Source organism: Drosophila willistoni (genome assembly GCF_018902025.1).
Source record: "Drosophila willistoni isolate 14030-0811.24 chromosome XR unlocalized genomic scaffold, UCI_dwil_1.1 Seg144, whole genome shotgun sequence".
Classification (NCBI taxonomy): domain Eukaryota; kingdom Metazoa; phylum Arthropoda; class Insecta; order Diptera; family Drosophilidae; genus Drosophila; species Drosophila willistoni.
The window spans coordinates 3,439,648-3,459,846 of NW_025814057.1; the positions used below are offsets into that span (position 1 = coordinate 3,439,648).

Here is a 20,199-nt window from a genome sequence, read left to right on the forward strand (position 1 = left end):
TTCAATTTCTTTTTTTTTTTTTGTATTTTGCTGGATCTATCAATCTGCCATACACAAAACGTATATATGTATATACAATTTTTGTTTTCGTTTCAATTGCATGTTCTTAACCGATTTTTCAAAATCAAAACTGCGCCACTAAAACGCATGACACCGACACACACACACACACACAGAGACAGAGACTAATAACGCTTGCTTTTTGCCCCCGCAATCCAATCTAATCATTGAACTTGTATAGTTAAACATTCCTATTTATAAAGAATATGGACTGATCATAATCATATTTATATATATTTTTTTAGTGCGACGCACGCTGAAGAATGGTCTGACCGATGAGGAGAAACAGCATGTGGCTGCCTTAATACAAACCTATTAGAAATATAATTAAATATACCTATATATATATATATATAATTAGTATCAAGAGTCCAAGTCCCTTAACGTTTTTTCCTCACTCCCCCCACAACCACCCCAGTGACGTCACAAGTCGGACTATGCGCGCACAGACTGAAATTGGCGATCTCACATGAAGCAGGATAGATATATATTCTTTACTTTCCTACCAAACAATTTACTCCTTGCTTTCCTCGCGACCCAAAAAGGCTCTTCCCATGATACGGTAGAGCAGATAAAAAATATGTATCTTTATTTACGACAAAGTGCGACGCAATCAACGAAAATGTCCTTAAAGCGTTTGATTTTTTTTTTAGCTTATCTGTTATCTTTTTTTGTATTTTGTAGTGGCGTTTTTTTTTTTTTTTTTTTTTTTTGTTTAGCTAAAGTAAGCTAAGTATTATTAATATGTATTAATATATACATGAAACATGATTTTAATTATAGAAATTCAGAAATTAGACAAGCAAATAATTTTGTTTTTTCAAATTCACACATTCAAATTTAATTGTGACAAAATTTATTTGTGTTTTATATAAAAAAAAAAATATTAACTTAAATCTTAAAGTTATCTCTATAATCTACTACAAACAAAAACAAAACAAAATACAAATATATCAAGAGAAATAAATAAAAATATATATTTATTAAATTAAAATTTTGCAAAAAGCGCAAATTTGTGTTGCCTACTTTCTGGCTCAGCCAAAAACGGAAAGCAAAGAAACCGCTAAAGTGTTCTGTTTCTAGCCTTTTTTCTCGTGGTTCCAGCTAAAAACCACTTGTACAAGGCTGTTGAACATAATCTAAACAAAATCCACGATTATCAATATCATTTGGCGCTTCGACGCCATCTGTGTGAAAATATAAGCGAAAAGGCCTTACACTGGCTGCAAAAAGTACACAATCATGAATGCAGGAAGTGTTTTCTATTGCAGTTTTCATACTTACATTGCACTGTCTTGGCCAACATGCCGGCCTCAGCACTGAAAGTGCCACCACAGACACGATCCTCACAGCCGGGCAGGGGAGGAATGCGATCGGCAGAGCGTATGCATCCGATGAGTAACCAATCACTGATGCAGCCATTCGTATTGGTAGGCGGGGCACCTCCAGGACCTCCACCGCCTCCGCCTCCGACTATGGTGGGCACCGGATTATTGGAGTTGCCCGTTATGGTGAAGGCTCGCGAACGATTGTTCTCCAAATCCGGACAGGCATTGTATTGAATGCCACAGAAATTACGCTCATTCCGTATGCAGATGCTATAGTCCTGATTGGAGAGCTGTCGTCCGGCCACAGTGTTGTAGTTAAAGCTACGGACACGGCCACTGATTGCCGTATAGTATTGAAGGCAACCCTGATCGGCACGACTGATGCTACCGCAATGGATTTGCGTGACACGAATCCGCCAGAGACGTGGAAAACTGCCGCTGGTTATGATAGATAGAATGATTTGAGAGCTTTGTCCTAGACCTGCATCCACATACACTGTGAAGAAAACGAACAACTTGGAGATAAATAGCAGAGAAATATGTAGCTGAAAGACTCACTGTGATCTCCTGTTGCACTGCCGCAAATTGTGGGCGTTGGACTTCCGCCGGAGATGAGCAATTGATCCTGATTACACAAATGATTGGCAGCCTCGGGCGGTGCCACCGAAAACATATCGAAATCCAAACGCAACTGACATATATCCGGATGGAGTTTCTGTATTGTAACCTGACAACTGCCAGTGCCATCGAAGATATCCGGATGATTGGGATTCACGAAATATGTGGAATTTTCACGTATTATGCCACCGCAAGTCTGGAGAACTGCATAAAATGCAACGAAATGATTTCAAACTCAACATCTAGGTAGCCACACTTACATATGCAACAGACGCCGTAACCACCGCCACAGGGACCGGCTGGTATGCCATTTCTTAGGACGCAGTCCTTGTTGGGTATACAATTGCCCTGCTCACCAGATGGAGCCGAACAGGTGCCCGGACCAATGGGTACCAAGGCGAAAATGGGTAAAACTGAATGAAAGAAAATCCAATGAGCTGCCAATAAAGTGGGCCATAGACGACGTCACTTACACTTGGATTCACGTATACGTGGAGCTGCTGGCGATAGCCATTTACTACCAAAAAACAAGTCACGCCAACTATTCACATGGCTATTCGTATTACTGTTGGCCACTTTACATCTGGCTGGCAGGATAACTGAAAATACTAACACCACCAACAAGACCATGGATATTTGCAGCTGCATCGTTGAGCTCCAAACGCGTCACTAACCAACTTCGTTATGGCAAAGAGATGCCATCGAGGCGACAATTTATTTAACTTTGTATGACAAAAAGTTTAATGACCGCAATTTGTTAACGCTTTGCGCTTTTTAGTTTAAGCCAAATAGAAAACAAAAACAGAAAACAGAAAAACAAAAAATCTATGAATTTAGTTGAATATTAATTACAATAACAAAACGCGCAGCAGTCGTCGACAAAACAAAAAACAATTAGATGCGCCAACGCCACCTACAATCTACCCATCCATCCATCGCACCGCCCAAAAAAAAGGCACCCAACCCACCCAGCCAACCAACCACCCATTCAGAGATCTCTGCATTTTATGTTCACGTTTCGTCAATTTTTTGTCATTTTGCTTCCTGTTGCGAATTTGTTTTTCCACACCTTCTTTCCTTCAACCAATTAAATATTGGGCAAGGCCCAAAGCCCTAAAGCCAGAAAGTCTGACAATGAGCGTGAAAGTTTATAAACAATTTTCATCGTCTAACAGTAAATACTTTTAATAATAATAATAAAAATAATAACAATTTTGACGTCATTGCCTCATATGAGTAATTTGATTATACAACAACAATTATATATAAAAAGAGGCCCCCAATTGGGTCAATGTTAGTTGCAATGCCTTTTAATTGAATTAACGTCGAATGCCACATTTTGTGGCCATCGACTCGCTATCTCCCTCTCCCTCTGTCTCTCTTTGCAAGTCACCATAGCGAAAAAAAAAACACATACATAACTCCCTGGTTAAGGTTAAGGGGATTAGCGTACAGAACAGAAAATCTCTACATAACTGACCTTCGTAACGAAATCTGCACAACTGATAACTGTCAGGCAGTAAGTTTTTTATTTTTGGTTTTTGTTTTTTTATGGATGGTCTTAACAATTAAATATATTCTATGGCTTTTAAACTGACAGCTCATGTGTTGATGTTTTGAATAAATGAAATTCTCATGAATTCTCCTTGGAAAACAAGGTAAAACCAGACTAACGAATGACAAATCTATGAAAATTTCTTATATTTTTATGTATTTACTTGTTTTCTTCAACAAAACATCTCTCTTAGCCTTAGCCTCTTACAACCAAGATCGTTTTAAAGTTAACACAAAAAGTTGAAAACTTTATCTACATAACTAAATCAAGAAGTTCATCAAGTTGTACAATCATCAGAAGACTTTGATAAAGAATTACAGTATTCTAAAGCCATAACAAGTTTCGAAATTCCCATGATATGATTTTCTTGTAGACTTAAGTCATCAAATTTGATAGTAAGATTTTGAAATAAGAAAAAATCTGTAAGCTTTTGATTTTCTAATATTATTTTATTAAATTAAATCGCAACATTTGATATATTGACTTTGAAATCTGTTATAGTAAATGATTTCTAATTTCAGTTTACTGTGATTCTCAACTAGTTATAACATGAAAGCTATGGCTACTTACTTTTTGGAATTATTTTAACAAGTTTCTGCTGTTAAAGATGCCCCAAATTAAATTCTACTGTTTAAGTAAGATTCGACTATTAAGGATAGCAAAAAATATCGCCAAAATGTATATTAAAGTCCAAAAAATTTATATAATAAGAGGAAAGTCTGTCTGTCCGTCTATTTGTCCAAGAGAACCTCTAGATCTTGCAGACTAGTAGAGCTGGAGCCACTAAATTTGATATGTGGACAATAAATCTTGCGTATAGTCACCTCAATAAGAGTTGCATTAGACTAAAATTTAATCTAAACAAAAATCCGGAAACGATTTTGAAATTCGTTTGGAGTCAAAAGTTTTTGCGACGTTTGTTGAGTATAGAAATAAGAGTAATTATTCTTTATTCTGTTTTATAATTAATTTGTATAGAAAAAACAATGTACATTTTTATTGGCATTTAAATATTTGGGTTTAGATTTACAGCATCTTACTTATTAAACGGAATTCACAATGAATTTTCGACTAAGGTGCAGCTTTGTTGCATTCCAGAGTGGTCACTTCACATTCGTCCACACAAAATTTACCCGAATTCATGTCACAGACTTTATTCTCTGGGCAAGTAAGGACCTCAGTGCCAGCAGTGGTTCCATTACACTGGGTGAAGGTGGTGCGACTCGTGCAGGCAAACAAAAAGGAACCATCGCAGCCGGCACAGTTGCTGGTTGTCGTACAGGACGGTTCGACACCGTCGACATTCTCGAAGCAACCGATACCCAAGGATGTGCAGATTTTATTAGCACCACAGGACAGTACAGAGTTATCCGTTTCAACATTGTCGACGCAGACCTTGAAATGTGTTTCATTGACACAACTTAAGCCATTGCTTTGGCAAGAGTTGCAAGTAGCCAGAACTGTGATCACCATTGAGCTAAAGGCAATGATAAGGCACTAAGAGATTGAAAGGGTGAGAGTGAGAGTGAGAGAGATAGACGGAAATTGTGAATTTTAAAGATTGTTTTTCCTGAATGAATGTTTTACTAATATTTTACCAAATTCTTGAGGATCTGATACTGCTGCATTTTGTGTGATTCTACTTAACTGTCAGGCACTGACTAATGAGTAGATCCAACATGCGCCTGACTTTTATATGGCACGGCTAAACACAGAAATTCTTTTTTTTTTTTTTGTATTTTTGCCCAAAAAGATAACTAGTCTAGTTTATGCTGGGCTTAGCCTGCACAAACATATATATCTCTATACGTATAAATCTGCATCTGGAATATTGCTACCATCTACTACCGTGCTACACGAAGTGATTAGCTTAAGTGGAAACCGAAATGATTCTATGTACATGAATCTTTATGATGGCGTCGACATTGAAGAGATAACATTAGCCCTGGTCTCTATGGTCGTCAATCATAAAGATAAATGTTTTCTTTATAAGGCAAGGAACAGTAGTATGTTCATTTCAAATAAAGACTGGAGATGGCGGTGAACAACAAGCTCCAATTGACTCTCACTCTGATTGCCCTCGCGGCAGCCCTGTGTCTAGTTTTCTCACCCACCCATGTGGATGGCACTTGCAATCAGTGCAAAAACGCGCATACCTGCATCAACGAGACATCCTTTCAAATTTGCTACAATGGTAAAACCAATTTAATTGTGTGTGTAAATCGAATGTGAATTGATTTCTATATATATTTCGTACTAGGCGTACGCAATCAAACGTTGAACTTTACCTGCCCCAGCGATACGCCCATTTGTACGGATTATGCTACAATCTGTATGGTAAACTCCACAAGTGTGGTTCGTGGTTGTGGTGAAGTGTCACAGTGTAATGTTTGTTCGAGTGGATCAACATATGCCTGCACTTCGTTGACAACCTTCGCCAGATGTAGTGATGGTCAGCTTACCACGGGCAGAGCCACCTGCGCCTCGAGTTATGTATGCAGTACTTCGAATGCCGCCTCAGATCCACTCAATGTTTGTGTGGCACGTTGTGATGTAGCCGATGGTGATATTTGTGATCGTGTTGAGGAAGTTGATGATTCCACAACAACCGAAACTCCTTCGAATGTTACAACAACAACAACCGAAACTCCTTCGAATGTTACAACAACCGACGTCCCGAGTACAACTGACAATGTGACAATCTCAACAACTGAAATCATTACAACCACCACAACTGCCTCCAGTATCATAACTCCCACCGAGTTTTGTGCTGACGCTGCGGCAACTGGTCGCTATGCCATACCAAATGACACTGAATGCACTAGGTAAATACTCAAATCGATTCCACATCTCCGTACGATTAATTCAATAATCTTCTCTCTTAGCTATCTCTATTGTTTCTACAAGTCCAATGGCTGGCAAGCAATCACCTACAATTGCACAGCGAGTAAGCCATATTTCAATGCCAATGCCACGGTTTGTGGCACAACAAAACCAACTTCAGCTAATTGCACCATCTAGGTCAAGTCAAATCCAAAAGCATTCTTAACTATGTATATAAATATTAAACCTTATTAATAAAAATGTTGTTAACTTCACTTTAATACAAACAGACAAACTTTTTTAGAAAGGCTTCCTTAAGATGAGGTAAAATATCCTTAAGGTTTCCTCGAAGATTTAATACAGCAATGATTTCTTGAGGTTTTTAGGAATTACTTAAATGTTTCTTAATGATTTTTTCAGATTTTCAACTATTTCTTTAAGAATTTTTAACAAATTATTCCTTATTGATTTCCTAAGGATCTCTCATAATTTCTTCATCGATTTCTTAAGCTTTTTTTAAGGGTTCTTTATGTTTGCTTGAGGTTTTCTTAATCGTTTCTTAACAATTTCATCAACTTTATTTTTAAAATTACTAATCTTATCCCCAACGATCCCATTTGTTTTTTTAAAGAATCTTTTATAAAGAATCGTTTTGAGTTTCTTAAGATATTATTTCAAGATTTATTCAAGATTTTATAACGTTTCTTACACAGTTTCTAACAGTTTTTTAAACTTTCCTTAATCTGCATTTTAAGTTTGCACATATAATTTTTAAAGATTTTTCAACGATTCTTCAACGATTTTTAAAGAGTTATTAACTCAATCCTTAAGGTTTTCTCAAAGATGTTTTAAGCTTATTTCAATTTCTTAATGATTTCTTAAGGATGCATCAGGAATTTCTTAAGTTTAATGAATTTCAAAAATTCATATTCTATTCTATATACCTATTTACAAAAAGGGATATATTAAATTTATATGTATCATAGGAACAATTGGTGAAAAACATCGATACCTTTTATGTTTTTTATGGAATTATCCCTAAACTTTAATTATCTCACAATCGGTATAATATGCTTTATTCAGATCGGGCGACAATGACATATAGCTGAAAAGGGCAAGGGAATAAACGATGGAATTTAGCCCGAAAGGTAGAGATAAGATTTTGTAGGGTTTTAATATTTTGCAATTTAAAAAGATTAAACTATTTGCTTGCCACATAGCAAGATTTTTCGTTGAGACAATTTACACTGTGAGAAAAGTTAAAATGTACACTTTTTCTTTCAACTGTCATGTTGATTATCAATTTTACTTAAAAATGCATTTAGTCTGGTCACTTTTAAAACCCATGGGTTTTCCATTTCCCTGCGTATCCTTGACAATCTCTGGTCTCGGGTTTTCCAGTGATAAGATTTAAAGACCTTTTGGTCAATGCCCGCAGTTTATCACAAACTCTAATGGGCAGAGGCTGATGGTGCTGATGCTGGCGATGATGATACAACAATCTAGAAATAGCACCTAACTCGCCACTTTGTTAGTGTGTTGGCTTGATGGCACCTTTTTATGCTGGATAGCCCACAACGCGGTGGGCAATCAAGTGGAAAGCCAGAGCAAATAAGGTAATTAGCAAGACATGTGTATAAAAAAGAAATATAGATAACTACATTACAGATTATGTGTATATAGTGTCTATGAAAATTTCACCGACTCAAAAATACTTTCGACAACTCGTCGTGGTGATTAGTAGCAAGAAAACCTTGACAGTGAGCAGAAGCAACCAACAAAATATTGGCAGAAGGAAGGAAAACATGCTGACGAAGAAGTTGACGAGTTCTATACGTTTTTTGGGTTTGGTATGATGGAATATTTATTTTATTTTATTTTTGCTTAACGATAAGAACACGAACATTAGCTAATCGAAAGCCAATCCTTTTTCTTTTTTAGTTGGGCTTGCTCTATTTAACGGGTCAGGCCATGGGCGTTTGCAATGTCTGTCAGACGAATAAAGTTGCCTGCATAAATTCCACATCATTCTATTTATGTTTCGGAGGTTTGTTTGTTGTTCCCTTGAGTGTAGAGATTATTAATTTAATGACATTCTGTGTTGTCTGTCTGTAGATGGTACACCACATACGAATCAGTTGTATCATTGCTTGGAGGGATTCGATTGCACAAATCTAACAGCGATTTGTGCCCAAAAGAGTAGCCAACGTCCACCAAGCTGCGGAGATACTGCCCAATGTGGCTTATGCAGTGCTCAAAGGAATTATCTGTTTGCCTGTTTGAGTCGTGGTATATTTCAAATGTGCTATGGGGCCAATTGGCCGAGTGGTAGCTATGGTTATTGTCCAACTGGTTATGTATGCGATGCTGGCACCGATTCGGTTTGTGTGCCCGAAGTTGAGGGACAAACTTATACATGTGATGTGAATGATGCTTTGGTGGATACAACTACAACAACAACTACAACCACATCGACAGCATCGACCGATATTAATACGGACTCGAGTTCAAGTTCCAGTGAAGCAACAACACCAGAGTCATCAAGTACTTCCAGTCCATGGACTGCATTGGAAGTTTGCGAGGAAGAGAAACAAACGGGTCTTTTTAATACAGTGCCCACAGATCCATATTGTCAACGGTAAGTAAAATATTAAATCGATGAATATCTCGAGATATTGATTGAATACTCTTTACACTTTATTCCCAATTAGTTTTAGCTTTAGCATAGAGTACCATGCAAAAGGCGAAAGCTTTGTACACTTTTGAAGCATTATTCGCTTCTGATTTCCAACTAGTTTTAGCCAAGACTAATGACAAGTCGCTTTTACATATTTTTATTTCTTACAGTTACATCTATTGCTATTATAAGAACGGTGTGGTTAAAGCTGCCGAATACAATTGCACTGCAAATTCATATTTCAATGCCGAGGATCAAGTCTGCAGCTATATTAAATCCGATGATTGTCTCTAATAAAATACTTTCCCAAAAAAACTTTGATCACTATGGTGTCTACAATGTCACTCCATTCAGTGTTAGACTGGCCACCGTTGTGGAACATGTGGCAGGCAATGAAGAGACACACAGTTTGCTCGAACTATCATAGTAAAGATTGCCAGCACACTCGTACATTTGGCCATTCCAACTGCCACTCAGTAGAAAACAGTAGACATACTCGTGGCAAGTGGTTGATGCATCTGTACCCATTGGATAGTAGCCCTCCGATTGCATGGCTGCACAATATGCATCCGGATTGCTTGTTGTTGGAGCCACAGTGGTTGTCGTACTGGTGGAGCCTGTCCAGGCGGCACAATTTGCCGGCATCGTGGATACACACATGTTTGAAGAGCTACTGAAATACAAACTACCCGGACATGTGTACGTCTGGCCATCCCAACTGCCATCGTTGATGAAACAATAAATATATTGATGGCATGTTGTATCCGGATCATAGCCCACAGGGTATTTTCCTTGGGATTCAATAGCTGAGCAATAAGTGGATGCATCGCTGGTAGAGATTGTTGCTGTTGTGCTGGTGGTGACTGTTGTTGTTGTTGTTGTTGTTGTGGTAGTGTCATCGGCATACGAACAGGTGGGCATAACCTGACAAAAAAAAGAAAGAAAAGAAACAAGAGCAACAACAACGACGACGACGAGGACGAGGAGGAGAAGAGATTTTTGCAAGTTAGTGGAAAGTGTGGAAAAGCTGTGTTAATTCTCACCCCGTCCGCTTCCAGGCCGCATATTTGAGTGTAGTTGACATTGCATACATAACCATCGGCACAGGTTCCTATGGAATTTTGCGGTGTTGTTGTCCCGAGACACAGGGCAAAGGTGTTTGTGCTGGTACAGGCAAAAGTGTTTGTCGAGTCACACTTGTTGCAATCCTGGCAATCCGCCTCGCTGGACGCACTAGCCTCCGGCTGGCACAATACCCCATTCGAGCCGCTGACACACACATAGCCGCTGGGACAGTCGTATGGCGAACCGGTGGGCAAATTACTCGCATCGCAGGCCTGCGTTTGATTCACCGAATAGCAGGCCATGCTGTTGACCGTATTGCATACATTGCAGGTGGCCCTTGAGAGCGAAACGAGCAGGCCCAGTTGGTAGAACGAAATAAGCCAAATCCACTTGTGTAACATTTTCCCATTCACATTTGAGCTCAAGTAGTCAGCATCAGCATGCTTAAATATCATTTTCAGCTGCAAAATCTAATTTTAAATTTTTGTGTACTTGTTTTTTTTGGTTTTTTGGAGATTGCCCTTAATCTAGTTGGCCATTGTTGTTGTACACGATGTGACCTTGTTTGTGTCTGTCCCAATTTAGATAAGAGAGTATGGGCGTATTGCGAAATGCATTGCATACTTTGTGGCGCCAGTAAAACTTTATTCTTTCTTCCGCAGCATCGACGTACAAGACGACCTTCAATTCGTCGCTTGTTTGTTTGCTAAAGCCATAAAGAAATTATAAAACTTATTCTTGTTGTTGTTGTTTTTCTCTTCAATTCTTTTCTTGCCAGATATGACAAAAAGATGTGTAGTTTTTATATAATGGAATATTACTCACACAAAATAATATATTACATTTATGTCACACAGTAAAGAAGGGCTTTCAGATGAATGAAGTAAAGAGAATTTAAGATAAAAGTGATACAACATTAGATATAAGGCTATTTATATTGATAAAGTCAGCGTCTGGTCTGTGGGGACTTCCTTATGTCTAAATAAAGCTTTTAGTTTAAAGTATTAACACACATTTTAATATTCGGAGTCATGGACTTTAGAAATTTAGGAAATTGATATTCTGAAAGAATATTTCCAATTCAAATGGTTTTAAAAACGCGCCCAAAGTGTTGTAAAGTATTACACTCTTCTCTCCCTCTCTCTTTCTCTCTTTAAGTTCACAGCTGTCTGGCTCTCTGATTTCATTGCTCTCTCTTCAGTCGTTGAGCGTTTTTTTGCTAGTCAGCTTCCTGGATGAATTTGTCGTAAAAAATATTTTTGTTGTGCATTAAAACTGCATTTCGTGAATAATAAATTATATTAGCATAAAGTTTTTGTGACGGGCTTTGCAATGGTTATATTCGCATTGAAATCGGTTCAGTGGTTCTTGAGAAATTTCTGTTGCAAATTCTTAAATTGTCGGAAAAAATGCGAGGAAGAAGAAGCACGCAATAAAAAAGTTGATGTCGCTACGTCGAAGCAGCTGACAGCGTTGCCACTGCGTCTGTGCGAAAGGAATAAAGCGAGAGGAACAGACCTAGTGTAAGACAGAGACAAAGCTTTGTGTTTCAATGTTTTTTTTTCGTGTGTGTGTAAAAGAGATGGAAACATATGCAGCTGATAGCAATGGAAAGACGGTAAGCAAATGATTTCATTTCTCTCTATTTGTACTTTGATTTGAGTAATTTAAGTAATGCATTAAATAAATTAATTAAATAAGTAGAAAATGAAATGATGAAATGAAATTATTCTACGTAACTTTTGGTGATTTTGATTTTTACACTAAGATTTGTTAATACATTATGAAGTTATTAGTCCAAGACAACTTTTTCCTGATAAGGATTCAGCAAGCTCTTGTATAAACATAATATTCTTTCTAATCGCCTCTGTAACCGAATTCTACAGCTACTAACAAAAATATTTGGGAAAAAAAAAATGTTTACCTACCAAAATATAGAGCAAGTTAGAAATAGCCAGAGAGGGTCGGAGCTAACTTTGGCAATGCCGAAGTCTTGTTTACCCTTGCAAGTTCTTATGGTAACCTTTGCTTACCTAAATGTGAACAAGTTAACAAATCTTTTATTAATTAAGACTGTTCTATTAGCTACTTGATTGTTGGTCACTTTCTGTTGAAGAAAGGTATCATAAAATAATATCCTATTTCCAAGTAGAATTGTAAAATATATTATCATATTTTATATAAACATATGATATTAGAATGAAACTATGCAAATACAAGTCAAACTATTTTGTCAAGAATTTCCAATTCATCCGCTGAAATGTTTGGGCTATTTAAAAAAGTTTTGTAGAAAAGTTAACCCGATGACGTCATGATGGTTTCCAATTATTGGCATTAATTATTATCTAGTTTGATTTTGCTCGTTTAGCTTGATTACCTTTCAGGCTTCGATAGGTGGTAGTTGAACAACTTGGGCAATTGTGTAAATGTTAACTAGGCCAAGCAAAGGACAGAATTTGATTTGGAATGCTGTATGTGGGCTGCTTGTCCCCTTGCTGCTTGTCAATGCCTGAGACGGTTGACAAGTGTCGGGGGTCGAGTCTGTGGTCAACAATCTGAAGTTAATGAAGTTTTAAACCCCAGGGTGGCCAAATTGCACAACTTGCACACACTCACTTGTATGTTTAGTTGATGATACTTGAGCTCAGTGAGTGAAGAGACAGAGAGAGAGATTTCTGCAATTTTTGTGGCATACTTTTGGGAGTACTGCTGTGTTGTGATGTTCACTTAGTTATGCAAGAAACATTCATCCAACCTTGACGTACATTCTCATCTCATCTCGTGTTATGGTCTTATTTGTATTGCGATAGTTTTAATCTTGCATTATTTAATGCCGCCTCTACGATAAGATTAAGTCTAAGTGGATAAAATTAAGTGCATTTTGTTCGAAGAACTGCAGTTGTGAATTTGTGATAATGCTGCGTCTACTGTTCTTGTTGCTGGGAATCATAAGATTCCTTGGCTGTCAAGCGGACTGCAACACCTGTTCCGCATCCTCGGGTGTTGCTTGTGTCTCGGATTCCTCGTTTCAGTTCTGTAATACATCAAACCTGCCATTTGGTAACACACTCTCCTGTCCGGCTGGTTACTATTGCACGGCAAATGCAACAATTTGTAGCACAACATCGGCCTTTAGGTCCTGCAATGAGTGCAAAGTGTGCAGCAGTGATATGAAGTTTGCTTGTCTCACATCCACCACCTTTGCCCTCTGCATGGGTACTGATAATTACTTGACCTACAATATCACCGGAACGTGTGCCCCGAATTATGTGTGCAATTTGGATAACCCGTATATATGTGGCAGTATTACCACTGGATCACCAGCATCTTGTCCCCTCGACTCGGACAATGACAATATAGATCCCTCAGACTATACTCCTGCCCAGTATTGTCAACTCTTGCAGCAAGCGGGAAGATTTCCCTATGGCATTGTCCTATCGACCACATGCAAGCAGTAAGTGACCTAAACTAATCCGAAAATAACTCGATAATTCATTTGAAATTTCTTTTCTTAGATATGTCTCTTGCTATACATTTAACTCTACATGGTATGGAGCGTTATATACATGTCCCGGATCAACATATTTCGATAGTGCCACAAGAATTTGTATTACCGATGTCCCAGCCAGATGCACAACTACAGTTAACTCTTTGAGACTTAGTAATTTGCTGTTGATTTAAATAAAAGTATGAAAGCAAAGTGAAGATAACTCTAGATATCTTCTCAGTGTATGCAATTTCCTTCCATATGGACCAAATGATGGCACTGTGGGTTTTTGCACTCACTTTACCTTTTAACCCACCTTACTTACCCATGGCCACAATGCGGTCTCTGACCAGTTATGACGTTTATAACGCATACGACACGTTTGCCAATTCTACCTTGAAAGTTCTTTAGCTTCCACTCTGTACTTTTAGCCCTTCTCGTAGAGTGCTAGCATACAATTATGAAGTGTGTGTACTCCCTTCTCTCTCTCCATTTCCCTCTCTTTCTCCTCGTTGAAAAAATAGAAATACAAGAAGGCAAAACTTTTCTATACCCTGTAGACGTACATACATGAAGGGTATGCACGCATTTTGTCTATTATAAATATTAATCCAACATTAGCTAATGATTCCAACTAGCCACGACTTAAAGTGTTTCTACTCGATTTTAATTGCTCAAAGTAGTCAAAATAAAAGCTTACCATCTGTCGTTAGACACAGTTTATAAGAAATGCTTAACTAGCATTCCATTCCATTATAAATTAAGTCTGTGTTTACCGTTTCCTCATGATAAAGATGTTCTAAAGATAATGAATTAATTTAATGTAAATCAAAAGAAAATTGATTTAAATGCATTATCGATTCCTAAGTAAAGAGGGTAACATTGAGAGCGATGCTAGTCAAAGCAAAAGATGTGTGGTTGCCATGGAAAATCTTTTGCCAGACCTCCATTTGATGCACTCTCTCACACACAACACACACACAACGCACACACACACACTAACTAACTATATGGTGGCTGTGATGTGGGTCAGTTACATGGCCTCATGGGCCGCAAAAGTTTGCCTGGTGGCATGCCACCAAAATTCAATTCAATCCAAGGTTGGTCCACAAAACTTTTCATTGAGTGTTTTCAATTTCAATAGTTTCGATTTCGCACGCCCCCAAAAACTGAACTCTGTAACCAAAACCTCAGCAGTTCCTGCAAAACCCCAAACACGCACACAAACACACATAAAACACACACACACACACACAGGGAGACCCTCTTCAATTGGCTGGGAAGTTATACGTGCAGAATGTTCAATGGATTGACAAATGGATGGGATGATGAGATGGAAAGTAGACCGGGGGAAGGAGTCAGCGTTGCCTTTCCTTTTTCTTGCATTTGCGGTTTTTGATTTTTGAAAACAGAAATTTTCAACCGCAAGCGATAATATGGCAACAAATTTCGCTTTAAATTCAATTTAAGGCCCTCACAATCTTGAAAATGCCTCTCATTATGAGAGCATATACATATTTATAGCCATGCCGAGATATAGACAAAGATATAGCCATGACAATGTGTTAATCTTCTTGTAGGCGGTGTCTATCTCTGTTTCTGTGTGGTTAAACGTTTCTTCTTCCTTCCACGCCGAAGATTTACGATGCTTGGCAAATATTTTTTGTTTAAAAATTATTGAATCACTTAAGTAAAAGGCCTCCTAACAAAAAACAAAAAAAAACCAAAAAATATGAAACAGAAAACGTCTTATGAATAATCTTTAAAAATATATATGCCTTCAGGGGAACGAAAAACTTATTTATTAATGAAATTTAGAAAAGATTTCCACAAGATTATTAAAAAACTAATTATGCGAGTAGAACTAAAATTAGATCACAAGTTTATGATATAAAAATTAATTCAATTCAGACAAAAATATGGCTAGACATATGTATACTTGGCAAACGATAAAACAAGAGAGAGAGATAGAGATTAAATTAAAATATTTTAGGTTTTTTGTTAAATGGTTTTTGCATTTTGTTTTCTAATTCCCAGACTTTGTGGCAGGACATGCAATGAAATGATGAAGGACTAAGTGGACTGCAAAAAGTAAGGTAAGTACATTTACTTATCTTAGTATTCTATAGTAATGACTTATAGACTTCAAATGTGTTTATGAAAATCTTTCATTAATCTTAAGACAAATTTGAATTTTAGTTGCTTTCACTTTGTGTAAATAAAACAATAGTTTAGTTAGTTTAGTTTATAAACTTTGTGTACTAGGACTTTATCTCTAAAGGGAGTTTATGTAGTTCTTGAGCCTCCCATTATCGTCGTCATCGTCGCCACGAGAGTCAAGTATAATGTCTGCACTTAGCTTTGATGAATTCATTAATTATTTTTTCTAATAGAATCAGCTAGACAGACGGCACATTGACACAAGGAAAAAGTCTTTACTAATTAAATTGTATGCATTCAGTTACTGTCTGAGTCTTTGAAGGGGAAATACGTCATCGTTTGCTATTCCCATGGCCAGCTGTGTGCTAAATTCGATTAATTTCTGACATAATCTTAAAGTTACACTTGGGTAAAAGTCTTTCGCTTTCTCTGACTTGTATAATCCTTTCACCTGTCGTTTCTTTTGCCTTCGACTCAGATTTTTGTGCGCAGGATTTTATGTTATTTTTATGCTTGTTATGATTAGTTTTTGTATATAAGTACACAAAAGTTAGCTTTAAGGCCATAAAATGCAGACAAGTGAGGCTAAAAGCAACTGCGACAACACAGACCTAACACATTGCCTTGAGGACATTTGGAGCGTGCTAAGCTAACCCAAACCCCGAGACCTCTCTGCCCCAGGACTCTCTCCTTGAGTTTGTTCCAAACCAGACATTCAGCCACCGACTGACTGACTCTCTGACATATCATCTCAACTCAAACTCAACACAACGTGGCTCTGATGCCATCGCCACCTTTATGCTCAGCCCTCCGTTGCCTTCTCTCTCTCTCTCTCTACGACTCCAGCCTGGCTTCAAACTGGCTTAAAGCACCACAGCATCTGCATAAATGTATGCAGAGTCGACGTCGTCGTCCTCGCCATCTCTTTTTTGCCTGTTTGTATCCCACAATGAGGCCAACTGCAAATAGACTTTAAATAGCAGAAAGCTCCCGCTGTTAAGCATACGTAGCCATACCAAATACACTGTAAGAAACACCAAAACCATAACCAGATAAGTTATATGAAATCTAATAAGCTCAACCTTAGATCTCTTTGGCCACGTTGGCGAAAACTTTTCCAGTGGCAATCTAATTGGGCCTATTCTCTCTTTGATATACTTTAATTGATTTGGGGCATAGAAAATACCGTCAAGTGTATCAGTTCGAGTTTTGGGAGAGAGGGGAGGGAAACTATTTTCTTTATTAGACGTTAGCATATTTTATTTGCCTCCTTCCCCTACTCCCTATATGCCACCCCCTTCCATTCTCTTTTCTCAGCCCTGGCAGCTGGCACTGCCACTGCGACTGCCTTTTGCTTTTAATTAAAGTTCTATTTTCATTTGTTGTTTCGGTTGGCGGCCAAAAGTGCAGCCTGGCGCCTGCCGTGCCCCCAACCCCATCATATCCAGTCACCTCCATCTACACCCACGCCCACCTGCTGACAGAGCGAAACAGAGAGGGAGATGGAGGGGTTTCGGTTAGATAGGGTGTCGAGAGGAGGAGCTAAAGGGGTGTGGGGTGTGGGGTGTGGGTCTGTGGATGGAGTTCCTTACGACTGCAATTAATTTATTTCGTTTCTCTGCTCAGCTTATTGGTTGGGTTCTTTTCTTCTTCTTCTTCTTCTTTTTGTTTTTATGGCATAAACATTTCATTTAGTTTGTTTATGCATTAATTGCTTTAATCACGTGGACGGCCAAACGGTCCCTCTCCAAATTGAATTCGAGTTTAGTTTTTTTTTCCCTGTTTAACTTCACATTGTATGGAGTTTTGAAATTTATTGATAATTGCCAACAAAACAACTTTTCAATTACCAATTGTCGACCCACGAATATCGCTCTTGAGAACGCTCTTTAATTTGTTTAATCTAGTTAATGGAATTTAATTAGACAAGGGAAACAGCATACACATTCTTAAGATGTTTCAATACATGGGCTCAAAAGAGGTCAGAGTGAGATAAGAGCAGCTAATTTTCCCTCTATGTTTGTCTTTTATCTGCCTTCTGACCCTCTAAAATATTTTCTCTTCTTTCGCATCTATGATAATAAAAGATAAGCATTGGTTCTTAAATTAACCATAATCGAGAATGTATTGGAATAATTATTTTGGAAAATAAGATTTAAAGGCAAAACTTTCTTTATATTTGATAAACTAGCCAACTAAACTTGACAATAATAAATTATATATTCCATTTGTTACTAAATTTCATTCACTTTTGACTAGAAGTAAAGTTCGTCAGTTCTTTTCAAAGGAATTATATTCTGTCTATGAGTTTAGATACCTCTTAATCTAGTCTTTTAAGAGTGTTGTCAATATTATAAAATTTGGGTCTGACTAAAGCACCATTAAAGGACATTTTGTAAGGAAAGTTTCAAAAACTTGACATCCAAACTCCGATAATTTTGCGGCAATTACAATGTTTAGATAATTAATTAATAAGGACCAAAAGGACTAAAACAGATTGCTTTAACTAGATTCGTTTAAATACAACAATTTGCCTAGATGAAATGGTTTTAGATTCAGGGACTATTGCTATTGATTAAAAAGCTCGGCTCCAGTTGCACTTTGATTTTTCTATAGTCAACAGGACGATTGTGCATTTGGTTACTTTTGGTCAACAACAAAAAAAGCCCGACAATAAACCATTCTCTTTGGGGAATAAAGGGACGAACAAAAAAATTGGCATTAAAATAAACCGCATTAGATGTAATGAATAACTAATGAATGAATTAATTAATGAGACTCTTAAAGTGAATTTGAATCAAAGGAAATGCCATTTGATGATGGCCAATTTGAATTGGACAATTGTGTGCAATTAATTTGGCATTGCAAGTCGAGTCAATGGGGCCAAAATGGACCATATTAGGTTTCATCATTACTGGACCAAAAATGGCAAAAGGCAAATGGACATTGTGGCTTATCGTGAGTTTTAAACTGAAATCATTAAAATCAATTAAATTGAAAATTGACAACGTATTTAAAGGCACATTAACAAATATGCACACACACACACACACAGACACACTTGAATATATATACACATGTATGTAGATGCATTTGGATTGGAATGAAAATCGCATTACAGGCGCGCCCAATTGTTGTTTATCGGCAAACACACATCGACACATCGACTGGTGGAACTGGCGCCAACAGTTTTCATTTAATTTTCCCATAGGTTATTTACATTTTATTTTCATTATGCAAATTTAACAGCAAATTAAACAGCGTTTCAATAAAGTGGAAACATGCAAGAGCAAAAACAAAAAAACAAAAAAAAAAAAAAGAATATAATAGTTGCCAACCATCAGGGCAGAGTCTGGGTTATGGAATGGTATTTTTGTGGCATTCTTTAAATATTTATGAATGCGTTTTTCGTTTCGGTATGAGTTCATAAATTTAAAACTCAAACTAGCAAACATTAGAAGGCAAACGACGAGAGGAGAAGAACGAAATGGATGAGGATGTGGATGGGGATGGGGATGGGAATGTGGATGATGCTGTCGCAGTTTCCTCTCTGTATTGACTTTGACTTCGGCTTGGGCTTGTGGGCTTTGTGCATCAGTCAGTCAGTCAAGGCAGTTCGTCAGCCAGTCAGTCAAACCGCTGACAGTTCTTTTGCATGCATAGTTCACAGCTTTCTTTCTCTCTTTCTCGCTCTCTCTCGCTCGGTTGATGGCTCGGCATGTGGCGCATTTGCCACTGCGCTTCATTATGCAGGTTTCCTGGCTCCATGGTGCTCCTTTTCCTCCATGTGATTCTCACTGTGAGCCATCTATCTATATACTTGCTATACTTGCCATACCATACCCATCCAGTTTTCCTTCCTTCCTTCCTTCCGGCAGCCAAGGCACAGCAGGACAACACATGCCAGGCATTCTTTTCTCCTCCTCTCCGGCTCCTCCTCTTGGTCGCACTCCTGTGGTCTTCTCTTCCTTTTATGGGGGCGTGGCATTGCATTGCATGGTATGCCATGCCACACCGTGGCATGGCCTGGCACATGCCACAACAATGCCGCATTTTATAATAAACTACGAGTATGTGTGTCTCTCCGTGTGTGTGTACATTTTGAGGGCGTCTGTTTTTGGTGGGCAAACGTTGATGTTGGCGTTGGCGTTGACCTCGTCGTTGCCGCCGATTGCATGGCCGTGTCAAAATGTTTTTCAAAATGCTCGTGTACTTGAACTGTCAACCTGTGTGGGCGGGTTTATAGGGCTCATGTTGTTGTTGTTGTTATTGTGTTTGGTTATTTTATCGTATTAACTATTATCGAACGAGCGGTTTTCACATTTTGGTCCAATTATAATTGCATGTCACGTTTATTTTGCTTCTACTTTTTGTTGTTGTTTTGTTTTAAGCTCTATATCCAACAACAACAACAATTTGTTGATCT

At 37.9% G+C, this 20,199-nt stretch overlaps 7 protein-coding genes across 10 annotated transcripts in view; 4 read left to right on the forward strand and 3 right to left on the reverse strand.

Moving 5' to 3' along the window:
• LOC6638747 (FH1/FH2 domain-containing protein 3) overlaps nt 1–747 on the forward strand; it is a 54,227-nt gene extending 53,480 nt beyond the window's left edge. For 3 of the 4 annotated variants that reach the window (XM_023180564.1, XM_023180585.2, XM_023180580.2), the window contains one exon: nt 306–747. In XM_023180564.1, coding sequence (XP_023036332.1) covers nt 306–379 — 74 coding nt within the window. In that variant the 3' untranslated portion in view covers nt 380–747. The remainder of the gene's footprint in view (nt 1–305) is intronic. The other variant, XM_047012127.1, reaches the window with a different exon arrangement.
• A 417-nt stretch (nt 748–1,164) lies between these two features.
• LOC6638746 lies at nt 1,165–2,654 on the reverse strand. The gene is made up of 5 exons (XM_002062262.2): nt 2,480–2,654; nt 2,267–2,419; nt 1,947–2,210; nt 1,345–1,884; nt 1,165–1,283 (listed from the first exon to the last, which is right to left on the reverse strand). The coding sequence occupies exons 1-5, from the start codon at nt 2,652–2,654 to the stop codon at nt 1,165–1,167; spliced, it is 1,251 nt and encodes a 416-aa protein (XP_002062298.2).
• A 1,872-nt stretch (nt 2,655–4,526) lies between these two features.
• LOC6638586 lies at nt 4,527–5,194 on the reverse strand. Its single transcript, XM_002062261.3, has 2 exons — nt 5,160–5,194; nt 4,527–5,058 (listed from the first exon to the last, which is right to left on the reverse strand). The coding sequence occupies exons 1-2, from the start codon at nt 5,187–5,189 to the stop codon at nt 4,633–4,635; spliced, it is 456 nt and encodes a 151-aa protein (XP_002062297.1). The 5' UTR covers nt 5,190–5,194; the 3' UTR covers nt 4,527–4,632.
• Nucleotides 5,195–5,399: 205 nt separating this feature from the next.
• On the forward strand, nt 5,400–6,625 carry LOC111519756 (cell wall protein DAN4). Its single transcript, XM_023181640.2, has 3 exons — nt 5,400–5,755; nt 5,822–6,386; nt 6,447–6,625. The coding sequence occupies exons 1-3, from the start codon at nt 5,596–5,598 to the stop codon at nt 6,580–6,582; spliced, it is 861 nt and encodes a 286-aa protein (XP_023037408.1). The 5' UTR covers nt 5,400–5,595; the 3' UTR covers nt 6,583–6,625.
• A 1,706-nt stretch (nt 6,626–8,331) lies between these two features.
• On the forward strand, nt 8,332–9,363 carry LOC6638585. Its single transcript, XM_023180845.2, has 3 exons — nt 8,332–8,431; nt 8,500–9,022; nt 9,232–9,363. Exons 1-3 carry the CDS (start codon nt 8,356–8,358, stop codon nt 9,353–9,355), a joined length of 723 nt encoding a protein of 240 aa, XP_023036613.2. The 5' UTR covers nt 8,332–8,355; the 3' UTR covers nt 9,356–9,363.
• LOC6638584 (flocculation protein FLO11) lies at nt 9,206–10,527 on the reverse strand. The gene is made up of 2 exons (XM_002062259.3): nt 10,105–10,527; nt 9,206–9,985 (listed from the first exon to the last, which is right to left on the reverse strand). Exons 1-2 carry the CDS (start codon nt 10,525–10,527, stop codon nt 9,395–9,397), a joined length of 1,014 nt encoding a protein of 337 aa, XP_002062295.1. The 3' UTR covers nt 9,206–9,394.
• Nucleotides 10,528–13,037: 2,510 nt separating this feature from the next.
• On the forward strand, nt 13,038–13,831 carry LOC6638583. Its single transcript, XM_002062258.3, has 2 exons — nt 13,038–13,580; nt 13,642–13,831. Exons 1-2 carry the CDS (start codon nt 13,042–13,044, stop codon nt 13,805–13,807), a joined length of 705 nt encoding a protein of 234 aa, XP_002062294.1. The 5' UTR covers nt 13,038–13,041; the 3' UTR covers nt 13,808–13,831.
• The last annotated feature ends 6,368 nt before the right edge of the window (nt 13,832–20,199 follow it).